This window comes from Carassius carassius, chromosome 19, assembly GCF_963082965.1.
Source record: "Carassius carassius chromosome 19, fCarCar2.1, whole genome shotgun sequence".
NCBI lineage: Eukaryota > Metazoa > Chordata > Actinopteri > Cypriniformes > Cyprinidae > Carassius > Carassius carassius.
The window spans coordinates 6957499-6982270 of record NC_081773.1 but is presented as its reverse complement, the minus strand read 5'-3'; the positions used below and the strand labels follow the sequence as shown (position 1 = coordinate 6982270).

The window sequence follows — 24772 nt, the reverse complement described above, 5'->3', positions numbered from 1 at the left end:
ACAGTCAAATTCAAACACAGACGCCTGAAATGAGGTTAAAACATTTAAAAGCAATATCAAATTGGGCACAATATTTAAACTGTTCCTCTTATTTAAATAATATTAATTTAAACTAAATTTTTAATCCAACTATATTAAGGAAAATGGATTTTGTGATAAATATGGTTGAACTATTGGGTAGAATTTGAATCCTCGATGTGCAGGCTGGCATCAGACATTAAATGGTTTAGAGATCTCCTCGTCTCTTTTCTAGTACTGGAGGTTCTCGGACTGTTAAGTTCTTTCTTGGGCTTCCAGGCTCATATTGCAAAGACCTGCTAAATTTTTCATCCACATGGGGCCACAGTATATGGCTGTCTACTCAGTTACGGAGTGAGGAAAGAGGAGATGGTGTATAGTCAGTATGCCCAATAACAACAGCATATGGCCAGTGATAGCTGCACTAATTTAGAAAAACTTTGCGCTTTAAAACAGCATACAAAGCTACATAGTCAGATGAACACTTTCAAGATTTTCTTCAGAAAAAGAATCAATAAACATGCATTTAATAGCTGGATTTACATGATTCCCAAGGTCATGGAAAACCTGTAAAAAAAAGAACTAAGATATTTAAAAAAAATAATTTGGACATAATAGCCTATAGAAAATAATGATTAGATGGGCTGCATTTTCTATATTGTGCTCTATAAGATGTAAAAGCAACTAAAACCACATATTTCATTGGCTAGATACTGATTTTGTGTTGTGTAAAGGTTGTTTATAAGCCATATAGGTTTTTCTAAAGGGGGTGGGCAAATTGCTCTTTTCAAACGAAGCATTCAAAATGATGAATCTGTAAAATTATTATCAAAAATCACATAAAAACTCAAGGAAACGTAATGAAAATTAACTGAAATTTATTGGTCAAAACTCTAGGAACCTATAGCTCTAACACTGCATTCCTCGCTGTTTTTGTTTTTCTTGAAAATGTATAAAGCCATAAAACCTCTGTATACAAAGCTTTGCATTGCCCTAATTGCAGTCTATGTTTGATATCTCTGTCTGTGGAGGTTACTTTATATATTAGAAAATATAATTCCACTTGACCTGGTCAAAAGTCATTACAACACACTACAAATATCTTCATGGCTGTGCTGGATTTCAAGATGTAACTTGTATACACAAAGAAATCACCGGTGACTTTACGCATGATGACAACACTTACCTTGGTAATTCATAAAAGGTCAATATTTTAGAGAATAAAAAACACACAGAATAATCCTAAGAACATAGTTCCTTGTTCCACCCACCCACTCTAGTCATGAAACAGCGATTACTCACCTCCTGTGGCAGGCAGTCCTGCCCAAAATGACAGGTTATGGATGCTCATATGCTGCTGCGTGAATGTGGCTCATATTCTAACATGTTTAAAGACTGTTTTTCCAGAATGAGGATCTGTCCTGTGCACTCGACAACAGCACATTCTCTACAGAGTGAGCACTGGACATTGTACAACACTAAACTTTGTTCATAGCTCTCAGCTTACAAGCATTTAAATGTGAATGCTTCAATTTCATCCTGGCGTTTTTCATGCATCTCAAGTTGCAAGTAATTGCAGCTATACAGGTACACACACACTTGCCAAGTGCAACTACTAACTCATCCTCAGCCATTGCTTAATAACTTTACACATTCAATATGTTCTCATGCTTTCTGTTTTTAAAACAGCCGCACACATTTTTCAGTGTCACAGGAGTTGTTTTTCAGCATGAATTGGTATGAGGAAGATTCTGAATTATTTAATTATAGAGTGTAGATTTAGTTGATCTTTCCTCAGAAAAATGCATTTATCCCTCATTATGTGAAGACTAAACCTCAGACACCCACACAGCAGTCAGCTTGCACATTCCTGTGGTTAGGTAGCTACTACACACATACAGTATACGGAGTGTTCAATATGTTGTGCATGTATTACGAAGCTCAATGAATGTTTAATTAAAAAAAAAAAAACATTTTTTTTTTTACCTTTTTTCAAAATATCTGATACAATTTATTAACTGCCCTCAGAACTCTGACATACATTAGTCAAATCAATTTAGAAAAAAACTGATTACAGTTTAGAGGGACCGTTCAAGGACAAAATATAAAAAATATACCCCAAACAGCCATGCATTTAAAATGTGAGACAAAAGTGAGAGTGAAATAAAAAGAAAAATAACTAAAATAAAATATAAATTAAATAAAAGGCTAGAGGTGCATTAAAAAAAATCATTCACAAATGTAGATGCCCCTTAAACAGATATAAACTCTAAAAAAAAAACTAAAAAAAAGAATTCAGAGGAAAAAAAGGTCAGAATTGCAAGCTATAAACTTGAAATTGTGAGAAGTAATTAGGATTGATATAAACTTAAGAGTCTGAGAAAGAAGGTCCAAATTGCAAGGTATAAACTTGCATGATGTTTACTTAAAATTGTAACATATAAAATCAAAATTGCAAGAAATAATAATATATTAGATGGTCGTAATGCAATAAAGTCCAGGAAGCTTACCCAAAGTACATCTCTATAACTTTTGATAGGTCTTAAAGGGTTAGTTCACCCAATAATCAAAATTATGTCATTAATAACTCACCCTCATGTCGTTCCAAACCCGTGAGACCTCCGTTCATCTTCGGAACAAAGTTTAAGATATTTTAGATTTAGTCCGAGAGCTCTCAGTCCCTCCATTGAAAATGTGTGAATATTTTACTGTCCATGTCCAGAAAGGTAAGAAAAACATCATCAAAGTAGTGCATGTGACATCAGAGGGTCAGTTAGAATTTTTTGAAGCATCGAAAATACATTTTGGTCCAAAAATAGCAAAAACTACAACTTTATTCAGCATTGTCTTCTCTTCCGTGTCTATTGTGAGATTTCAAAACACTGCAGTTTAGTGATATCCGGTTCGCAAACGAATCATTCGATGTAACCGGATCTTCTTCATCCAGTTCACCAAATCGAACTGAATCATTTTAAACGGTTCGCGCCTCCAATAAGCATTAATCCACAAATGACTGTGTGGAGCTGTTAACTTTTTTCCCTCTGAGTTCAAATAAACCAATATCGCGGAGTAATTCATTTACTCAAACAGTACACTGACTGAACTGCTGTGAAGAGAGAACTGAAGATGAACACCGAGCCGAGCCAGATAACGAACAAAAGATTGACTCGTTCTCGAGTCAAGAACTGGTTGCATCGGTTTTCAGATCACCAGTAGTTCTTTCGGAGAGTTCGATTCAATAAACCGGTTGAAGAAAACGGTTCACCGGTTCTTTTTGCGCTAATGACGTTATTTGCGATGACTGCCCTTGATTCACCCACCTTGATTTACCCGCGCTCATAACACTAGCACAGAATCAGTTCAGAATCAATCACCAAAAGAATCAGTTCGGTTCAGACGCTCTGTGTGTCAGTCTGCTTCACGCTGAATCACACATGCGCAGTATCATCAGCTCCTCGGTTCACAAATCGGATGCGTCTGACAGAAATGGTTCTTGACTCGAGAGTGAGTTATTAATGACATAATTTTGTTTATTGGGTGAACTAACCCTTTAAGATTGATCATTTGTCTCAAAATATATATATATATAAAAAATTCTCAAAACTTGTAGCAAGACATTTAGAGGCTTTTCTGAACTCCACTATGAACATGAATTGTTTGCTCACAAGGCAACAGAAACTAGAAAAGAGATGGAAGATGTGAAAAGGACCATTTTAATACATTTTAGCATTAAGCAAATGTGCATGCTATGAGAAAGCTTCATCTCAGAACTCAGAACAGTATATACTGAGATGCAGTGAAGTGAGGAGAGAAGCTTTCAGTGCACTGTCAGTAGGGTGCCATAGGGCTTTGAGCTCCTAACAAGTGTTTAAAAAGTGGTCAAACAAGCTGCAAGACAAATAACACATCTGTCCCTCAAAGCCCATCAAGGTTTAAACAATCCTCAGAGTGAAAGCAGGACCAAATAAAGTGGAAAAAGAGTGGCATCAATTTGTGTTACCATGCAGGCCTTTCTCCTTCAAAGAAAGAGTGTCTTGTATAGAATAAAACTTTTAATTTGGAAGGTGAAAAGAAGGTTCCTCTGTATTCAGTAGCAGTGATGAGATGGGATTTTCATATGCAAATGCAAGAACTCAGTCCTGTATATTCACTGGCCAAATCCCCGACCGTCTGAACTGAGAAGTGTCTGGCTAAAGGATTCTGAGGCGAATCAATCTCGCCAAATAAAACAGATTTAAATTTCAATGATATCTTGAATCCAAAAATTTTTCTTAACTGAAGTTAGAGGTTACAGAAGCAACAGGTAATCACGCTGAATATGTTCAGAACTTCATACATTTACAAAATATTAGACAGAAGCATCAGGACCACATTATCACAAATGAAAAGTATTCATTAAGAGACTGGAAGATGATATATAACATGTTGAAGAAGAAATAGGTGTCTTGGCAATGAGTTACAAATTAATTCTCATGACTTATTAATGTATGGCCACATTTTATTAAAATAATCCCTCGTTTCAGTTAAATTGTGGCTATGTTGTACTAATTTGCTCCCTTGTTTTAGTGTTATTAAATTATGCTCACGGTTTAAAAAATTGGGGGTAAAAAAGAATAAGGTTTTCACACCTTATGGTTAGGATTAGGTTAGGTAACCAAAGTTTTTTTACAAGAAGTTGATCCAACTTGATCCTCCTGTGGTAAAATGAACATGGTCTCTGCCATCTTTTGGGCTGGACTGCAGGCGTTGAGCAAATGTCCATTCACTAGACCACCAACCTCATTGATCGTGGGCTGGCAGGAGGAAAACCATGTTTTCTTCTGCAATATCTTGGTGTGTGTTAGAGGTGGAACAGCAGAAGAGCTAATGATGACCTCAGTGGCCGAGGCCAAGGTGTGGTGAAGCAGGATGTGCTTTATGGCACTGCCATGAACTGCAAGGTAAACTCCAACTCTAACTCCAGCTTTATTTATAAAGCACCTAATAAAACAACTAAGTTGACCAAAGTGCTGTACAGTAAGTTCAATTAATCAACACTTCCAGCACCATCACACTGAACACTGGGTCCCCCCAAGGATTTGTGCTAAGCCCCCTCTCCTTCACTCTGCTGACCCAGGACTGAACTCCGTCACACAACTGCAACCTCTTCATTAAGTCTGCAGATGACACGACTGTGGTGGGTCTCATTAGCAACAGAGACAAACTACAGGAGTGAAGTGAGCCACCTGGCAGGTTGGTGCAGTGACAACAATCTCTCTCTGAATGTGGAGAAGTCGAAGGAGATTGTTGTTGATTTCAGGAGAGTGCGCACTCTGACTGTCAATGCTGCGACTGTGGAGAAAGTGAGCAACACCAAGTTCCTGGGTGTGCACATCACAGAGGATCTTTTCTGCACTGAAAACAGTCAGTTGGCACTGGTCAAGTTAGCACAGCAGCATCTAACTTCTCCCACAAACTGAGGAGAGCCAGAGCCCCGCCCCCCATCATGTGCACCTTCTACAGAGGCACCATTGAGAGCATCCTGACTAGCAGCATCAGTGTGTGGTATGGAGCCTGCAACATGTCCTGCCGGAAGACCCTTCAACGCATAGTGAGAGCAGCTGAGAAGATCGTTGGTGTCTCTCTCCCCTTGTTTAGTCTGCTGCCATCAGGGAGGAGACTGCGGAGTCTCCAGGCCAGGACCAGCAGACTGAAGGACAGCTTTATTCATTAGGCTGTCAGGAAGCTGAACTCCCACCTGACCTTGCCCCCTCTCCCCTCTTTTTCCCCATGCACCACTGAACTCTGATCCTCTGACGCAATTTCAATTCTCTGTATGTATTTGCTATACATGTGGAAGAATTGACAAAGCAGACTTTGACAAATGCATTCATAAAGGGATAGTTCACCCTTTAACAGCAAATTGCTGGACATCTGGCAATATATATTACTAGTTTTCAACTATTCTGATGTTTTGCTGGACAAAAGTGCCGATTTTGAATGCCGTTGCCTAGCATCCACCTGGTGAACCTCCGCTCTCTACCTAACAAAACAGACAAACTCCTCCTGCTTTCCAGGACAAAAATAAGGATTTCTCACACTCTGCTGCCCTGTGTTTCACGGAAACCTGGCTGAATGACGCCATACCGGACAGGGCGTTAAATCAGCTGAGTTTCCAGCTGTACAGAGCAGGTCACGTTGCAGAATCAATGGGGTAATCGTGCAGTGGCGGGACATGCTTTTACATCAACGAAAGATGGTGTACAGATGTAAAAGTGTTAAAGATTGCAAGCCATTCTATTCACCGCGGAAGTTTTGCTCGTTCATTCTCGTGAGTGGTTACATTCCTCCGCAAGCGCACGTGAGTTCAGCTTTTCTGAAACTCAGTGATCAGATCACAGAGACAGAACAACAACACCCAAACTCTGTTTTAATAATTATTGGGGACTTTAATAAAGCAAATCTCTCCTGTGAACTGCCAAAATACAGACAGCATGTTACATGTCCCACCAGAGACATGTGGAGAATCAACAACTGGCAGACAATCAGAATGAGTTTTACTGCAGGTTTGAAAAAACAATACAGAACGCTAATTAAAGGGTCTAATGCACACCAGTATATGTGTGTATTGGAAGAGCTAGACGATGAATGATGACGTGTGACGTCATGGTAGTGGTGTCCCAATCCTTAGGGGAATATTTTCACCCCTACTCCTTGACACTCTGTTTTTAAGGGACAAGGAGAAGGGGTAGGCGGAGGGGTAGGGGAAGGGGTATAAAATAGAATTGGGATTGGGCCTTAGTCTACATTTCAAATTTGCACATAATTTACCTGCACTTATGTCTACTGGAATATACCTGCACATACAATTGTACATTTGTATATTGTTATTCCTTATTAAGTTTCCTTTTTTTTCTCTATGTTTTCGTTCTGTCGCTGTCATTCTGTTGCACTGTGGAAGCTTCTGTCATGAAAACAAATTCCTTGTATGTGTAAGCATACCTGGCAAAAAAAGCGAATTCTGATTCTGATTCAAGTGGACGATAAAAGGAATCAATCTTTCGAATCCGTATACGTTTATTTGTGTGCACTCAGAATAACGCTGTGCTTCTGTAAAATAATTAAAGCAAACAAGATGCAGGTTCTGCCATTTGGGTCATGTGAATTTGAGCGTGATCCAGGTTAGCATGGATGATTTACATGAAATTCAATGTGTGTGCAATGAATATAATGATAAATTATTTTACTCAAGTTGGCATGCTGTGATCTGTAGCCTAATGTATTTTTTATTTTTTTACTGTAACCGTCAAATTGCAGCCAAAAAAATACAACCCGGGAGTGGGCGGGAACGGGATTCATTCTTCCAGGATTGAACGGGACGGGATTTCCCCCCCCCAGTTTTTTCGTGGGATTGGGATGGGATTTTTTTTTTTTGCAGGAGTGGGACGGGACCGATTTGAAAATCCACTCACATGTCACCCTCTAATTCCCATCCACTTAGATCATAAGAGTGATACAACGGTTTAAGTTAAAAATCTTGATTTGTGTTCTACTGAAGAAACAAAGTCACAAGTAGATAAACATCAAATTTTCATTTTTGGGTCAACTATCCCTTTAATGATTCCAATGTCTATGATCCTAATGAAAAGCTTACTGTAGCTGTCTATTACTGCCGGTTTCCCTAGAAATTATACTTTACTTCTAGATTTGAATGTAAGAGGCCTGTAGAAATGTTTTGAAAGCTCTGGCTTTATTCCATAAAAATATTAAATATAAAAAAAAAACTGACCTACACACAAATCATTATAATGATTTTTTATTGTTATAGTACTCTACATAAGAAGTGCAAATACATCTTTATTAACCATTAGTGGAGTGAATGTTATTCAAATCTTTCTTCATCTTAAATAAAATACATTCTATCTTGTCACTGATATATAGAAAATATCATAAAAGATTATTTAGTATAAAAGCCTCTGATACAAATTTTAAAACTCTGAAATAATGACTGCAATAGTTATTTGCATAGTCAATATTGGTTAAGCCTAAGAGTGTAAGACACATGAAGAAACTAAAGAAATCGAGATTATAAAACGGAAAGAAAGGGGTTTAAAATTTTACCTTTTGGGGCACAACAGCTTCTCCCTGGAGCAGTACCCTTAAAAGGACATTTATTTATTTATTTTTTACCCCTAATAGTAGTCATACATACCCTTAAGGTTCTATTATGTATCTTACTAAGGGTAAAAAAAAAATATATGTAATAATAATAATAATAAAGATGTCCTTTTAAGGGTACTGCTCCAGGGACAAGCTATTGTACCCCAAAAGGTACAATTTTGGCCCCTTATTTTTCTTTGTGCAGGAAGATTTCGAATAACAAAATTCAGTTTAAAAATACCAGAAACACATCACAAATTTGTCCATTGGCTCTGTAACAATATCATATATTTCATATAAATGCAGAGTGAAGAATTAACCTCCAAAACAAAGTCAATGGTAACCTTTGTCACTGTTTATGTCCCGGTTTTTGAATGCAACCGCAAAGTGTATGTAAATTCAGTACTAACACAAAAGCTTAATCAAGATCTTTTGCAGACACAAGCGCATGTTTTTGAAGATGTAGCACTGTTTTACAGTGCTGCAGTATAGTAGTTACAAACATGACAAAAACTTTATTCTAAAATCTCTCCCAAACCCAGAAAGCAAGTGTTCTCTATGTTTATTTCACAGTAAATCTTTGTGCGTAATGTGAAAAAATTATGTTAGTGCTCTCCTGTGAGAGACAAAACAAGCTACTACTAAGCAAAAGATATGCATGTACCTAAACTGTGTCTTCTAACAGATTACAAAAGTGCAAGAGCTAAACAGATTGATGACCAAGGCAACATAGTTAATATAACTAACAGCTATTCTGAACCACCAGTGTTTTTGATTTTGCCTTTGTAGGAGAAACTATCTGCAGATGTCTTTCCCAGAATGCCACTTGCTCAATCACTTGGCAATAAGATTTGGCTTCAGCTGAGAGGTTTTCAAGCCAGCTGGCTGTAAAGTTCAAAGTTCCTGCAGATAACACTTTAAGTGAGAGAGAGGAGATGACGTGTGTGAGGTGAGCGAGGTTATCCCAGCAGCACTCTTTGAAGTCGATCGGCAGGCACGCTGTTGTCTTCGTCTGAGTCAGCGTCGCTCTGAGGGTTGGAGCTGCAGGGAGAGGTGCATTCTGGGGAGCACAGGTAGTGCATCAAGGGCAGGCGATACTTCCCACAGAAATCCACAAACTTGATGTGACGAACGCATGAGTCAAAGTAAACACCTGGGAATGAGGTGGTGAGATATGTTGTTGTTAGAAAAGATCTATTCACACCAAGGGTGATTTAAACACCAAAACAAAGCACTATAACAATAAACTTGAATATATTGAATTGAATATATAAATGACTTTGCTTTCAACCCCTCTGGATGCTCTTAGCTTATATTTATTAAAACTTTTATATCATGTTTCTCGTCCCACCTGCACATTTGGGGTTGGGGCACTTGCTGGCCATGTCTAGGTAGTTGACTAGATGGCTCGGGAGGTCTTTATGTGAGTATGGGAGGTTCTTGCTTTTGACGGTTCGGCCAGCCATCTCCAGCAGTGACGGGGGGTCATAGGTCATGTCCTTGATGAAGCGTACCACCAAAGGATTGCCTCTGAGACTGAGCTCCTGAAGGTGCACCAGGCTCAGGATCTCTCTCGGAAGATACGTCAGCAGGTTATTATGGAGACTAAGAGAGCGCAGGGAATGGAGCCTGGGAGGGTGACGAGAACAACAGGGCAGGCCAAAAATATTTCTTTCATTATTAATACAACTACTACAATTACTACTATTAAGTATTGGAATATATCACAGCATATACAGCATGCAGAAGAAGTGATGAAGGCATGCTTTGATCTTCTGCAGACCGATAAGCAGAAAGTAGGGATGGGCATGATTAATCGACTATCAATAATTGATCGTTAAGAATTTCTTCGATCACGTTAATTTGTTATCGATTAATCTAATGCATTTTTTTATCTAATGCATTTTTTTTTATCTAATGCAGGTTGCGTTGCGTAGTGTGAGTCTTGAAGCAATTAAATGAATTTCACTGTGTGGCAGCAATTAAATATTTTACCACCAGGGTGCAATATTTGACACCCTACTCGGTTATCTGTGATCTTCCGTTTTGATTTCAAAAGAATAATCATGAAGAGGTCACTCACGGCGAAGTGTGGCGTGGGACCATTTTGATTTAAAAAGCGAAATAGTTAACTGCAAACATTGCGATGCCGTGTATAAGTACAACACGACCACGACTCAAATGATGAACCTGTGCATCCCGGCAACGTCAGTTCCCTCAGAGCGGGTGTTTTCGGCAGCTGGACTGAAGGTCACCAGGTTGAGGTCGCGTCTGACCCCAGATCATGTCAACATGCTTATATTTCTCAACAGAAGTTGTATGCTAGTTACTAAAGTTAGTTATTTTTCACGAGGCTTTAAGTAGCATAATTTGTTAAGTTAGCGTAATTGTTAGGAAGGCTAATATCTGGCCTTTTCTTCTGGCTTGGATAGTTTTGAGTTACATTTTGACAAAACCTGTCAGATCTAAGTATTATTATGTTTTTTTATGTTATTGTTTAACAGGATTCTTGTATTATTATTATTATTTTGAAACAAATGAGGTCTCTGTTTAAGAACGCCGGCTCGCAGCTGCAGGTTCCGCTGCTTTAGAGCACCACATATGCACGCGTATATATGTTCGGTTTGCCTGAACGTAGTTTAACTGTCTGCCACAAGTTGATCTTGTAATAAAGGTCTCACAGAGAGATAAAAATATCAATGATTAATCGATAGTCGATCGTTAATTCTCCCGACGATCGACTAAGAAAATTTAATCGAATGCCCATCCCTAGCAGAAAGGGGTGTTTAATTCCCGCCCACATGTAGAAATCGAGTATTCAGGCTGTTTATTCATTTTTCTTCCCTCTTGACATCTCAGGCTTACCTTTTGAGTTGAGGTGGGACGCTCTGGATGCGGTTATCACACAGAACTAGGTAACTGAGGCAGGGTAAGTTAGCTAGTTCAGCAGGGATGGAGGAGATCTGGTTACCGCCCAGATACAGCAGCTCTAAGCTAAAGAGAGAAAGAAGGGTTGTCACAAAATGTTATAAACAAAACAATGTCAAAATAGTGACGGAATCATAGTAAGAACTTGGTTGTACATTAATGTACTGTAACTAAATTTAAATAATGTACTTATTTGGGCCTCACTGGAAGTTTGCTATTGTCCGCTAGAGGGTCCTGACCTCCTAGTAAGAACCACTGTATTAAAGTACATTACAATAGTACAACAGTAATTCTGCCCTATGGTTACTGCCACTGACGAAAGATAAGTGGAGCTTTCTTATCCTTGTAGGAGGCCTTCCAGTGAGGAAATGCAGACATGCAAAAAAGATCACCACCAACACGCAAAGGCTATGACGAAATCGCTCACCTTCCGCTTCTTTTAAGCCAATACAGATCAATGTTTCATGATAATCAAGATATCTTCTTCAAACATCCTGTTTTTGGTGTATCGCAAACACTTCTGTCCTAGACAACACACGTCCAGTACTTTATGAGATGACTAGATCAAGTACATAGTTTTGTACCTTAGTTTCTTCTGCCTCAAATCAAAGTTTGTAACACTGTGATTCATCTCAAGAGCTGATTTAGTTCATTGCTGAGAATCTGGTTTTAAACTCCCATGGAAATGAAAGGAATTCTTCCTCTAGAAAAGAATGAGGCACTGAGAGCAAAGGAGTGCGTGAGAGATCTAGCATCTTACCCTACTGGCCACTTTGTCCATTTGTTGTCCTCCCTGAAGAGAGGCATTCATGATTGCTTCAATACCTCATTCCTTTCACCAGCCCATCTCGACTTAGTCTCTACGATTACCACAGCAGGCAGAGATGGCAGAGGGAAAAGGACCAACTCTGTGTGTGTAATGTGGGCCAACAGGGCACATCTCTTTATGATGGGACGGCTCGCAGCCAAGTCGGCCTCAGCAGACTCACGGTTCCAGCACGGCTCTACTCAGGCCACATGGCAAACTGATCCTGCGGCTCGGAGAGCTTCCTTTACACTCTCACTGTCAGTGATAGTAATATATTAATATTAAACTTATTTCAAATAACTGTTTTATAATTGAATAAAATGTAATTTACTCAAAGCTGAATTTTTTTTCATGAAGTCACATGGCGCGTCAGATTCTACAGCTGCAGACTGTATGATGTTTGTCTGCTGTTTCCCATATCAGTCATTGCCACAATCAGTAAATAACGTACCGTAACCATCAACTACTAGGCTAGTAGACCGTGAGTCACATTTCCTTGACCTTGCGAAAGGGGTTTATTATTATGCACGTGACTAATAAATGAGATGATACTGATAAGGTTCAGAGTAAACTTGCCAGCACAAGGAAGCAGGTATTTGGTAAATAAAGGTTAGCAGAGAAATGCATCTGCTAACTAGTAAAGACGTTCGGACTTTGAACCAAACTAACCAACTTCAAGATAAATTACATCATTACAAATTGTTTTTAAGTGGAAAAAACAGTAAATGAATACTGAAAACAAGACCAACTATAAGACTTCTATGACTCTATTCACAGCCTGAATAAAAAAAAAACTACAAATTTGACTAATATGTTGATTAGTGCTGTCAAACGATTAATCACATCCAGAAAATAAGTTTTAGTTTACATATTATGTGCGTGTCAGTGTATATTTATTATATATATATACACACACGCACATGTATATTTTTGGAAATATTTACATGTATTTTTGCAAGGGTGATGCATGCATATTTTTATATTCACATCCCTCTTTTTATTTCTGAGGTTCAACATAAAAATCATCCATATTAGTATGGGACACGTCACATCCAGAATAGAAGATTAGAGTCCCTAATAAATTAAACATGAAAAATGGTTTACTCTGGTTTAATATGAGAGTATGACCTATAAATGATCAGTGTCTGATTAAACGTTGTGTTATTTCAAAAGATATATTACCAGTCATACTTTTGGACAAGTTGGTTAACTTTGGTACATAGTACCCCTCAAAATCCCTGCTGTTGTGATATCAGGACACAGTCAGAACTGCTGCCTTCATACAACACATTTGCCCCTCATCTTTCATCTGATAACTTATTCATCATCACCATTATAAACACTGAAACATCCATATAATCAGTCAACCTACATGTCAGAGAGACCTTTTCTTTTTTCTTCTTTTTTTTTTTTAAACAGTATCTTTAGAAATATGCTCAGACCCAACTCAGACACTTAAATTATAAGTGTCTCAGACCCAGACAATTATAACTGGGTTATGTAGGCAACACAAGACAATAAAACTGAAAAGAGTTCAAGTAATTTGATCAGTGAGAGAGTTGCTACCTAAATGCTAGCACGTGAGGTATATTTACAATCAGGTAACAAAAACAGACCCACAGTGATAATAGTAACTTTTGCCTTGATGACATATATGACCCTGGACCACAAAACCAGTTTTTTGTAGCAATTTAGAAAGTTAGGTGAATTAATCATTAAACTTTAATTACACCGAGCAAATCTGGCAAAGTGTAACTTAGTATGGTAATGTTAGTCCTAGAGTAAATTGGCGGCCTCGAAGTGAGATGCCTGGGCTGTGCAGTGTTCTGAGAAAGTCAAGTGCAGATGTTTGTGCATTACCTGGCGAGACTCTCGATCTCTGCTGGGATGCTCTTCAGTCTGTTTCCTCCCAGAGACAGAGACTGGAGCCGCAGCAGCTGCAGACACTGGCTCGGCATCTCCTCAAACCGGTTCCCACTCAAATTCAACACTTCCAGCTGCAGAGAGCCAAAGTGCTTGGGCAGAGAGAACTCATTCAAACGATTGTTCTTGGCTATGAGGGTTTTGAGTTTGGTCAGTCGGGTGATGTCCTCGCAGATGACCGACAGCGCGTTGTTACTGATGTCGAGAAACTCCAGGTTCGAGAATAAAGAGATGGACTCGGGTAAAAAACTCATTCTGTTGTAACACAGGTACAGTTGCTTCGTGTCTTTCCGTCGTTTTTCGCTGACCGTGTCCAAACTATTATTGTTCAGATTCAAACGGGACAGATCTAAAACACTCTCGCTGCTGCTGGCTCCTTCAAAACCCTCCATTTTAATAGCCGATAACGGTAAATAAAATAAAAAAAAAAAACTATTTTTTTCTGGTTCACGCTGTTTCCCAACACTATGTCCGAGTTTACTTCCAACGCCAAGCGTCCCGATCTTCCATGCGTAACCTTAATAATAACTCAGCATTTACACATTACAGTCATTATCAAAGACGGTCTGTCTATCAAGCGTTCACAATTTAACATTCATGTTTAGGGGCTCCACTGGCGTTTGGCTCCGCCCGACTGTGTTAACCCTTTACTAGAACTATGGCAAGCCGTTCTAGTTTAAAATACTCCCACCGTTACTTATTAGAAAGCTCTACAATTAAATTCTTACTAGTAACAATGCCAATTACAGAGCCCTCTAATTCAGTTCTTACTAGTAATAATAATAATAATGATAATTCAGTACACACACACACACACACACATATATATATATATATATATATATATATATATATAGAGAGAGAGAGAGAGAGAGAGAGTGCTTTTCTAGGCACTCAAAGCACTTTACATTGTGAGGGGAAGTCTCCTCATCCACCACCAGTGTGCAGCATCCACCTGGATGATGCGATGGCAGCCATTGTGCGCCAGAACGCCCACCACACACCAGTTTACTGGTTGAGAGGAGACAGTGATGAAGCCAATCAGCAGATATGGGGATTGTTAGGAGGCCATGATGGTCAGAGGCCAATGGGCGAATTTAGCCAGGATGCCAAGGTCACACCTCTACTCTTTTCAAAAGACATCTTGGGATTTTTAATGACCACAAGGAGTCAGGACCTCTGTTTAACGTCTCATTCAAAGGATGGTGCTTGTTGACAGTATAGTGTCCCCATCACTGTACTGGGGCGCTAGGACCCACACAGACCACAGGGTGAGCACCCCCTGCTGGCCTCACTAGCTCCTCTTCCAGCAGGAAGCAGCAGCAACCTAGTTTTCCCAGGAGGTCTCCCATCCAGGTACTGACCAAGCTCAACCCTGCTTAGCTTTAGAGGGCAACCAGTCTTGGGCTACAGGGTGATATGGCTGCAGATGTAATTGTACTGTAGTAACAATTATAAATTAGAGTGCTCTCTAGTTTCCAATTACAGAGGTCTCTAATTCAGTTAGAGACTTCTATAATTCAATTGTTACTTGTATGAATTGCATTTAAGAGCTGTTTATTTTTAATTCTTACTAGTGACATTTGAATTAGAGAGCTCTTTAATCATAACTGTTACTAGTAAGAACTAAACTAGAGAGGTCTATAATTCAGATCTCTAATTAATTTAGAAAGCTGTTTAATTGTAATTTTAATTAGTAAAAGTTGATTTAGAAAGCCCTCTCATTGGAATTGTTACTAGTAGGAATTTAATGATGGAGCTCTCTAAATGAATTATCACTAGTAAAAATTAAATTATGACGATCTGAGAATATTTTAATCTAAAACGGCTTGCCATACTAGAACTATCGCGTTGCCTAACATTTTATACTTTAAATAACTCGAACAAACTTTCCTTTCTTCTCTTCTAGAACGACATATCCAGTTTCTTATCTTTAAAATCCATGAAATTAATCAAAAGCATTTATTTTCTTTAGTTTTTAGGGTCCTTTTGCTGGTTATGCAAGCACAGCTTATTTCATTATGCAAGAAGTCAGTGAGTTTCTTTTCATAACCAATCCATCCTCTGTTTTATCTATAGAGTCAGTTCCAGGTGGCAGGGGTTTTATAACTTTGACTGTTTTTTTTTTAACAGATAGATAGATTTAATATTACAAGGGAGTACATTAATTAGGATATTTGTCAAACTATATTGTAACTGAATTGTAACATGTTTCCCTCAGTGTTTGCTATAGCTGAATTGATTAAAATCATAACTGAAAGCTATAAAATATAAATATTAGATTAAAACCTAGAAAAAAAGTGACTGAAATGAACTAAAATAAATAAATAAAAAACTTTAATTATAATGAAAGCTGAAAATATATAAACAAAGGTTGACTATAATTCTAATAGTCTTTAAATAATACTAAAATAAACCTAGAAACTACAGATGTCTACTGGCTCACTTTTCAGGCCTGTTTAACCTCACAAAACTAAACTAAAACTGAAAACTATACAATAATTAAAATGTGATGCAAAGTTACTATCAGCAGTGATTTAATGGCATTTTATTGACCACTGAATCTTATTACTGGTGTAACATCTGAACAAAAAAAAATAAAGAAATTATAAATTGCAACGAAATAAATGGATTAAAACAGACATTAAAGATTATGAAAACCTATTTAAAAAAAAGCTTTTTTTTGGCCAATAGTATGTCTTTCACGTATCTTACAGTCACTTCTGAATTGAGGGAAATATGTAAGCCACGTTCAAAACAGTTATGCAGGAAACAATTTCTTTCCAAAGGGAACATAAAAATAAAAAGTCCACATGATAGATTGTAATACATTTTTGTAAGGCTTAAGATATCAAAGTGTTGTACCTTTTATTTTTATTATTACATTATTATTAGCACAAATTACATTTAAAATAATAATCAGAGAATTCAAACAGAACAAGAGTTTTTACAATAAAATGTTTTAATTCTGCCCCATTGAATAAGACAATCATACAGACATATAAAAGGCAATTGCTAGTTGTCTACCATAATACTGGAAAATATGGAATATGTCCTATATCAGGTGGTTTATACCTACAGAAGAAGCCACTTCATCCATGTCACATGGTTTGTTTGTGTATATAAGGCACTCAATACCACAAAGGATCCGTACTGTTAGTGGAATTTAGTGGAAATGAAACAAACACACACACACACACACACACAAATGCATTTTGCACACATACACACAAATTCTCTAGAGTGGGTAAGAATGCAGCTACACTACAGAGGCAATAGCGAATCTAATCCTTATTCTGACAGCTATTTTACGTAAAAGGTATAAAGTAGTTGCTGGGTCCAGAGTAGTGGTACACCTGGAGGTTTTCGTACAACAATTTAAACATCCTAAACATCAGGCTTTGGTTTCAGATCACTCCATCTGTACTCAGTCCCAACAGCTCTATTTCTTATAAATCTGGCTTGTAAGTTCATTTTTGGTGGGACTGAGCACAGCGTGAGAGTTTCAGCATGAACTGCCTCTAGCAACTAATATAAATACAAGCTCAAGCGTAGCCAATGCATCCGTGCAGCAGTTTTCTTCTAATGGAGGTGATCTACTCTAATCGAAGTCGCTAATGGCAGAAAAAAGCATGTTTGCCAAGTAATAACAACTTGGTGGTTTTGTTTTCCCAAAATGATATTCAATTCAAAGGTATTGCCTGCTCTCTCCACTGAGCCACGCTGTCTCTGCTTCTAGTGTTGTATATCCTACCGAGCATCATCTACCGTCTAAAGCAAGAGAGCAAAGCAGCAAACAGAGGAATACTAACATTAGCACCTTTACGAAAGGTCTCAAGACTATGACTGCCTTCAAGATGAGAGTGAAACTGAGAGCAGCCACAATTAGCTTCATTTAATTTGCATTTATATCCATCAAGCTCCTACTAGCATGAGTATCTACCCTCTGACTGAAGGTAATCCATCGTTCTGATGCTCTAAAGTCACAGTTTGATGGATGAACCCATGTTGTTTTGTTCTCTCAGCATCACTCTCGTTCCCTTTCCTATTCTTTATTCTTCTTCTATTGCCATTGTCTCAATAAAAAAAAAACAAAAAAAACAAAAACAAATGTCCACATATAACTGTAGATAGACAAACAAATAAATGGTATAAAGAATGATATATAAAATCAAACAATAGTGAATAAAACAAGGGCCCCCCGTTATAAAGTGCCAAGGCCTTGGAGTGACACTATCAATTTACAGCACTTAAAGACACACAAATGAACAAACGAAGCTAATGAAATATGTAGAAAAGTAAACCGTAACATAAAAAAAGAGAATAGATGCGGTATGGATAGCAATACAAGTAATAACCTATCTATAGAAAATGGTGTGATTCTTCCATTAACAGTACATAATCTCAGGAATCCTGATAGTGATCAGTAGGAGAGGAATTTGTCCATGTCATCTCCCTCCTCATGTCTCTGTCCTGGTTTAGACCTCCTTTGTGCTGGTCTTCATCTTCTCCACAGTCTCCTGAAGGAAGGAAATCGTTATAAGTCTGCCTCAGGCAATAAAACTGACGGCATCAGCTTATATTTCACTCTCAAATCAAGAAGCAGTTCTTAAAATGACACGTAACAGCCCATGAGGAAGGTCACCACCTGCTGTTTACAGCCTCTAAAAAGTGTATTAGTCAGTTGAAATGACAAACTAAGTCCTGCCTCGGGCTCAGAGAAACCTGCCTGGACTTGAACTAGCCAGTTCTGGATTTTTGTGTCAATGATATCTATAAATCAAAACACCACTTACTATGCAAGTCCCATGATTTTGTGGTTAATGTTACTTCACTTTACTTATTTTAAGAGCATAAGTGTGAGAGCGTTAAATTCTCTTTAAATCAGCAGGCTCCAGTTTGACTGAGGGATTAAGTGTCTGTGTGCCTGCATCGCATTATGTTTAGTGATAAACACGAAGAAAAAAACGCATTTTCTGAATGCTGTCTTATAAGGCATAACCGTAATGTTTAAACTGGACATGCAAAAGTGACCATTTTTTAAAAAAATTAAACACAGGCAGTTATGTTTAAAATATTGGCCTACTTAAAATATCTGGTAAGTTGTTTTTCAGTTGATTAAAGCTTTATTTAATATGAATTCATTTTTTTGTTTTTTTTTGTAGTGTATATTTTATTAATCTTTTCCAGTGCTGAATGAAATAGTAATGTATTCATTTATTTATGGCATTCTTAGCCTTTATTAGCCAAGACATTCAAGGATAGATAGGAAGCAATTTGACATTTAATCTATAATGAATGAGATCAGTCAGCTGACCTGATGCTTGTTGAGTTCAGCCACACGGCGGGTCCATTCCTCTTCAGTCATCTCCTGATCCCCGTCAGTGTCAATTACTGGGCTTTTCTCTGAGGAGAGAGTCAGTCTCATTATCAGTTTATTATCAAATGGGATCAGTACTGCTCATGCGGGGGTGACAAGTCATATTTCTATGGCCTGTATTATTGATGCTTCCTGAAATATAATTAGGTCCCAGTCTACTTTCACTTTGACTAGAGAGCAAACTGGCACAGCTTACCCCACTCTCTCTTTTTCTATCATGAAGTTGGTGATTCAAACTCACCATCACAAGTCATGGCGGTGCAGACCCAGTTTCCACATGCACAGACGCAGCGGTTGCACTCCACCTGCGTCTCGGCTCCATCCTCATAGGTCTCATCTTCCAGAGCACACTCTGTGATAACACAAACCATGTTACCACAATCGTTTTCGAAATAAGGCTCCAAAAATTAAATCTTGATTACCAACACTCTTTTTTTATTCCCTATAAACTTAGGTGAAATCATAAAAAGCAGTCTTGCATTGCATGGCTGTGTCTGCAACCAAATAACTGTATTCCTGTGTCCCAGATTCCCAAATACAAAACAGGAAATCACTGTGGAATGACTACACTGCTACAACCCTCCAGGAGAAACTAGGGTAAATGAATATGACTGAAGAGTGCGGTTCTCAACCATCATGGCAAGTCAAATCAATAGCAGAACCCAGGACATCTGCTTCTGATTCTGATCCCATATGACATTGCTATAGTTTACCTTTATAAATGTCATATATATCTTTCTTCTGATAGTAGTTTTGTTTTTGTCATTTCTGTAAGTTGTTGTTTTCAAGATCTCTATTTAACTTTAATTTATTTTTATATTGTGGTTTTAGAAATGTTCATCTTTCAACTTTAACCTTTTTTAGTTTCATTTAATATTTATATTTTATTTGATTTCAGCTTCATTTCAATTACCCAAAACCTTTTTTTGTTTGTTTAATTTCTGGTTTTGTGTTTGCATGTGTAAAGGCTGCTTCATATGATGCCAGAGAAGGCAGCTCCTCCCACTGAACCTTCACCTAGTTCTGCATGTGGAGCCGGAGGAACATTCTGTGGAAGAGCGGAAAACCCTGCGTTCGCTCCCTCTCCACCTCACAGAACTACAGTTCTGGGAAAACTCTGGAATGTAACTTTGTCTATAAGAAGAATCTTCAATAAGGAAGCAATTCGTCCAATTTCTCCTTGACAGTAAAAAATAAAAAAGCACCATGGCTTTATTTACACTGCTAATAAATCTTGATAGTCCACATTGTCATTATGCAAGTGATGAAATCGTTTGTTCACATATGTGGCTTGAATTTCAGCTGTCATGTGTTTTTGTGCTGCTCAGAGTTTCTGGATGCAACAACATTTCTGACTTTCGCCTGCTGGCTCAACAAAGACTTTGTAAACTTTGTGCTGGTGGATGCAGACTGATGCAAGACAGACAGAGACTCACTCTTCTCAGGAGGGTTGAAGCCTGGTTTCAGGCAGTTAAGGAACTCATCAAAGCTCAGTTTCCAGTCGGCGTTCTCATCTGAGAGCTCAATAAGAGCATCCACACAAAGACTCCTGAGAGATAGATGTAGGGATCATTTATACATTCCTTTCAGAACAACACATATTATTTAATGTGATCACAAGGGTCAAAAATATAAGACTTGTTTGTGTTTTCAATACACTATCTGGCTAACCGGATGTGTGGTGGTGCACATCTGTGCAGTGAAATGTTTGCTTGGCTTTATCAGTGTTTGTAGACTGATTTTTTCCCCCTCTGGCTCATCCTGACAGACGGATGGACACAAACTCACATAACCTCTACTGTGAGGGAAACATGAAGAAGTCCAGTGTGACAGAGATGATTATAACTATGGTGCAGGTTAGGGATTGTTCACTCAAAAATGTAAATTCATTCCTCATTTAGAAAAGATGATATTTTAAGCTTCTCTTTTGAATGCCAATGAACAGTTCTGTTAAAATACTGCAGATAATATGCACAAATATGTCACACCAGGACTGCATTTTGTAAACTACTGTTTAAAAGTTTGAGTTTGATAAAGCTACATTTATTTGATCAAAAAGTTTGACTAAAATCAGTAATATTGTGAAAAATTATTATTATTTAGAATAACTGTTTTTTTATTTTAATATATTTAAAAAATTAATTTATTCCTGTGATCAAAGCTGAATTTTCAGCATCATTACTCCAGTCTTCAGTGTCACATGATCCTTCAGAAATAATGATTTGCACCTCAAAAACATTTCTTACTATTATCACAGTTGTGCAGGTTAATATTTTTGTGGACACATTTTTTATTATTTTATTTCATTTATTTTTTCAGGAAAAATTATTTGATGAAGAGAACGTTCAAAATGAGCAACATTTATTTCAAATACCATATTTGTAGTCATGTAAAAGTATATATTTTTTTAAGTGAAATTCTTACTGACCCCATCTTTTTGAACGGTAGCATACACGTGCGCACTAGTTCTGTGTGATTATGTGACTGTGTGTTTTCACCTGAGCAGACGGTTGTTCTCCTCTTCAGCATAAGAGTTCATCTGAACCGCGGTTTCATTGTGCTGAATGAACTTGAGCAGCTCTGCAGAATCCAGCTGAGAGTCTCCACTATCATAATTCTATAAGAGACAACAAATTATTTTTGCACACTTCAGTTTCAGAATTGAACAGGAAATGAGGCTGAAATGGGATTGGGACTCTTTGAGTGCTCTCTGTGCAGTTTGCTCTGACAGCTGTTCAAACCGTTGTGTTCGAAACATATATATATATATTTCCAATGTTAATAACTGTGGGAACACATCATCCCATTCTGTGAAATATCTATAGTGATAAACATGCACTGACACCTAAAACAGCCATAGATAAGTCGTCAGGTTATACACAGACCAGTGATCACACATCAGCTACTTTGAAACTTACACATCGTGCTGTCAGTTTAATCTTATCTCAGCAGTTTGTCAGGAGAACGTACTCTGCCTGATTCAGCAGATTTAAACACGTTCACCAATAAACAAGATGTAAAGAACATATTTATGATTGAGTCAAACTTTCACCAATTGGAGGAATAGTTCACCTAAAATGATTATTCACCCTCATGTTGTTACAAAACTCTGTTTCTTCTGTGGAAGACAAAAAAGTTTTGTGTAACGTTTCCACTCTTTTTGTCTATACAATTAAACATCTGAGCCCACTGACTTCTGCTTCATGGAAATATACTGTATATATATATATATATATATATATATATATATATATATATATATATATATATATATATATATATATATATATATATATATATATATAATTTTTTTTCCGTTCCACAGAAGAAAGAAAGTCATACAGATAATAACAGAAATTCATTTCTGTGTGAACTGTCCCTTTAATTATTTTAGAGAAAGATGTCTAACAGATAAAGCTGATTTGATAAGCATATGGATTATTGGTTTGGTGATAGTGTTCGGTCAGATGTATGGATTGTGCTGACAGTTTTACAGGCTTGTTCATCAGCTCTCTGAGTGCAAAGGTGAGCTAATACTGAAACAGACTGATTCATCAAAGAAGCATGAACTGCTGCTACGCAAACAGAAGTGGTTTTAGGTGTATTTTATACGCCTTAGGAGGCTGTCAGAGAAATGATGTGGCGTGTCCTGAAGACACTCTGAAGAACGGCAGGAGGCTGCAGAGATCGCCTGCTGGAGGGTAATATACACAAAGCCCTGACGATGAAGGGACCAAAGCAAATGGCTGCTTTTATGCTGCAAAAAAGTCATTTCTTTCATTGAAATATACTGAATATGCTTCAGTCAATATGCTTCAAACATTTGTGTTTGTACATTTATAGACATACGGAAACCAAAGTGTTCACATATCATGTTCGGCTTCTGTTATGATGTAAATAATTCTGCATGTTGTTGGGCTTTATATGTTGAGAATATTTTGAGTATATTTAGAGAACATTTTTTAAATGTTAAGCCAAGACACCCAGATGAATAGGGTAAAAATGTAGTTAAAAAAAAACAAAACAAACACCCTAATAAACACATCCATACTTCACTAGTTGATTGATTACTTTAAGATTTGCAGACATTTTAATTTAATAAAATGGCATAAATGTGCAAATAAGTCATCTAACTGTCTAATTAAATATGCACTAGTTTGCATAATGCTCAAGAACACTTGAAAGGCAGATTCAAAACAGCAAGAAAATTAACACATTTGCACCATGTTTTTAGGAATAAAATGTTAATGTCAGGTGAATGATCCATGAATCCCCTTGTAAAAAACTTCAGAATACAAATAAAACTGAAAAAGTTTAGTGTAAGTGCTACTGAAGTGGCTTTTCGCTTTGACAAAACCACCTTTGAAGTTATGTATTGTAACTGTAACTCTACAGATAAAAATAATAAACTATATATATATATATATATATATATATATATATATATATATATATATATATATTATTCATGTTTTATCATGTTAAACTCTGAAACAACACATAGACACAAATAGCCCAAAATATCTCAAAACTGATCTTTGGACCCAACACTGAAAATTTGTGACTTAAAATACTTCTCTATACAAATTCTTGCTGGTTTAAAGTTGTGAATGACTGTCTGCACACACCTTGAAGTACTTGAGGAGGATATCAGTGAAGTTGGAGCCCTTGGTGAACCAGCCATCTGGAACAACCTCGGTCTGCAGCCAGTCGATCACACGTCTGCGCAGCTCATTACGGTCAGCGACATAACACACAACTTCATCACACACACACACACACACCACCAGATGAGAGGATAATAAACAGTTAGAAACAAATACAGATACACAAGTCTACATATATCAGTCATGTATTATATCTGGATTTGTCAGATTTAGTTTATCCTCTTAGGATCCAGCAACTAACTTCTGTCCTCACCAGAGAACATTTGATTAATGAGATCCACTCCTACATCTCGAAGAGGACTTCTCAGAAATGTTTGGGAGTTTGGTGACGATGCCAACTTCCTATCCTGGGTTTTCAAAATGCGTGATATATCATGTCTGATTTCATAAATGTCTGCTATTTGAATTAAAACAATTTTAAGAGAAAAAGGAAAAGTATGGCAATTCTCTGCCAGGACATTATCTGTTAAGTTTATGGACCCTAAAACACAAAACAATGCAATGTAAATTCAACATACAGGTAAAACACCTGTGAAAAATCAATACGGAAAATTCCATGATGGAATTTCCATGAAAATTCCAAGTACATTGTGTTCTATTTTATAGACTTAAGTGTAGGCATAATATTTTGTAATCCTGTAATGTTGTTTGGTAAATATTTATTTGTGATTTAAAATAGCTTCTTACATAAATACCTTAAATGTTTTAAAAGCACTAATTAATCTTTATGTTCATTTCAACACTTATTAAAATCAAAAGTCAAACGCGTTAATATTATTTTAATGGCCCTGAGCTAACACATAGTAAGCAAACAATAGACAGCTGTTTTTGTATAAACTTTTGTTAACTAAGATCAACAGATATACTGTAACAAATGTATTGTTCATTATCAGTTAAAGTTCGCTTAAG

General features: G+C 37.3%; 2 protein-coding genes across 3 annotated transcripts in view; both read right to left on the bottom strand.

The window, feature by feature from the left end:
• Positions 1 to 8704: 8704 nt before the first annotated feature.
• lrrc58b (leucine rich repeat containing 58b) lies at positions 8705 to 14449 on the bottom strand. The gene is made up of 4 exons (XM_059499661.1): positions 13754 to 14449; positions 11023 to 11151; positions 9509 to 9786; positions 8705 to 9310 (listed from the first exon to the last, which is right to left on the bottom strand). The coding sequence occupies exons 1-4, from the start codon at positions 14206 to 14208 to the stop codon at positions 9117 to 9119; spliced, it is 1056 nt and encodes a 351-aa protein (XP_059355644.1). The 5' UTR covers positions 14209 to 14449; the 3' UTR covers positions 8705 to 9116.
• Positions 14450 to 16667: 2218 nt separating this feature from the next.
• Positions 16668 to 24772, bottom strand: part of fstl1b (follistatin-like 1b) — a 40947-nt gene continuing 32842 nt past the window's right edge. For both annotated transcript variants that reach the window (XM_059499662.1, XM_059499663.1), the window contains exons 6-11: positions 23825 to 23955; positions 21695 to 21813; positions 20633 to 20745; positions 19438 to 19548; positions 19134 to 19222; positions 16668 to 18336 (exon numbers count right to left, since the gene is read on the bottom strand). In XM_059499662.1, coding sequence (XP_059355645.1) covers positions 18295 to 18336; positions 19134 to 19222; positions 19438 to 19548; positions 20633 to 20745; positions 21695 to 21813; positions 23825 to 23955 — 605 coding nt within the window. In that variant the 3' untranslated portion in view covers positions 16668 to 18294. The remainder of the gene's footprint in view (positions 18337 to 19133; positions 19223 to 19437; positions 19549 to 20632; positions 20746 to 21694; positions 21814 to 23824; positions 23956 to 24772) is intronic.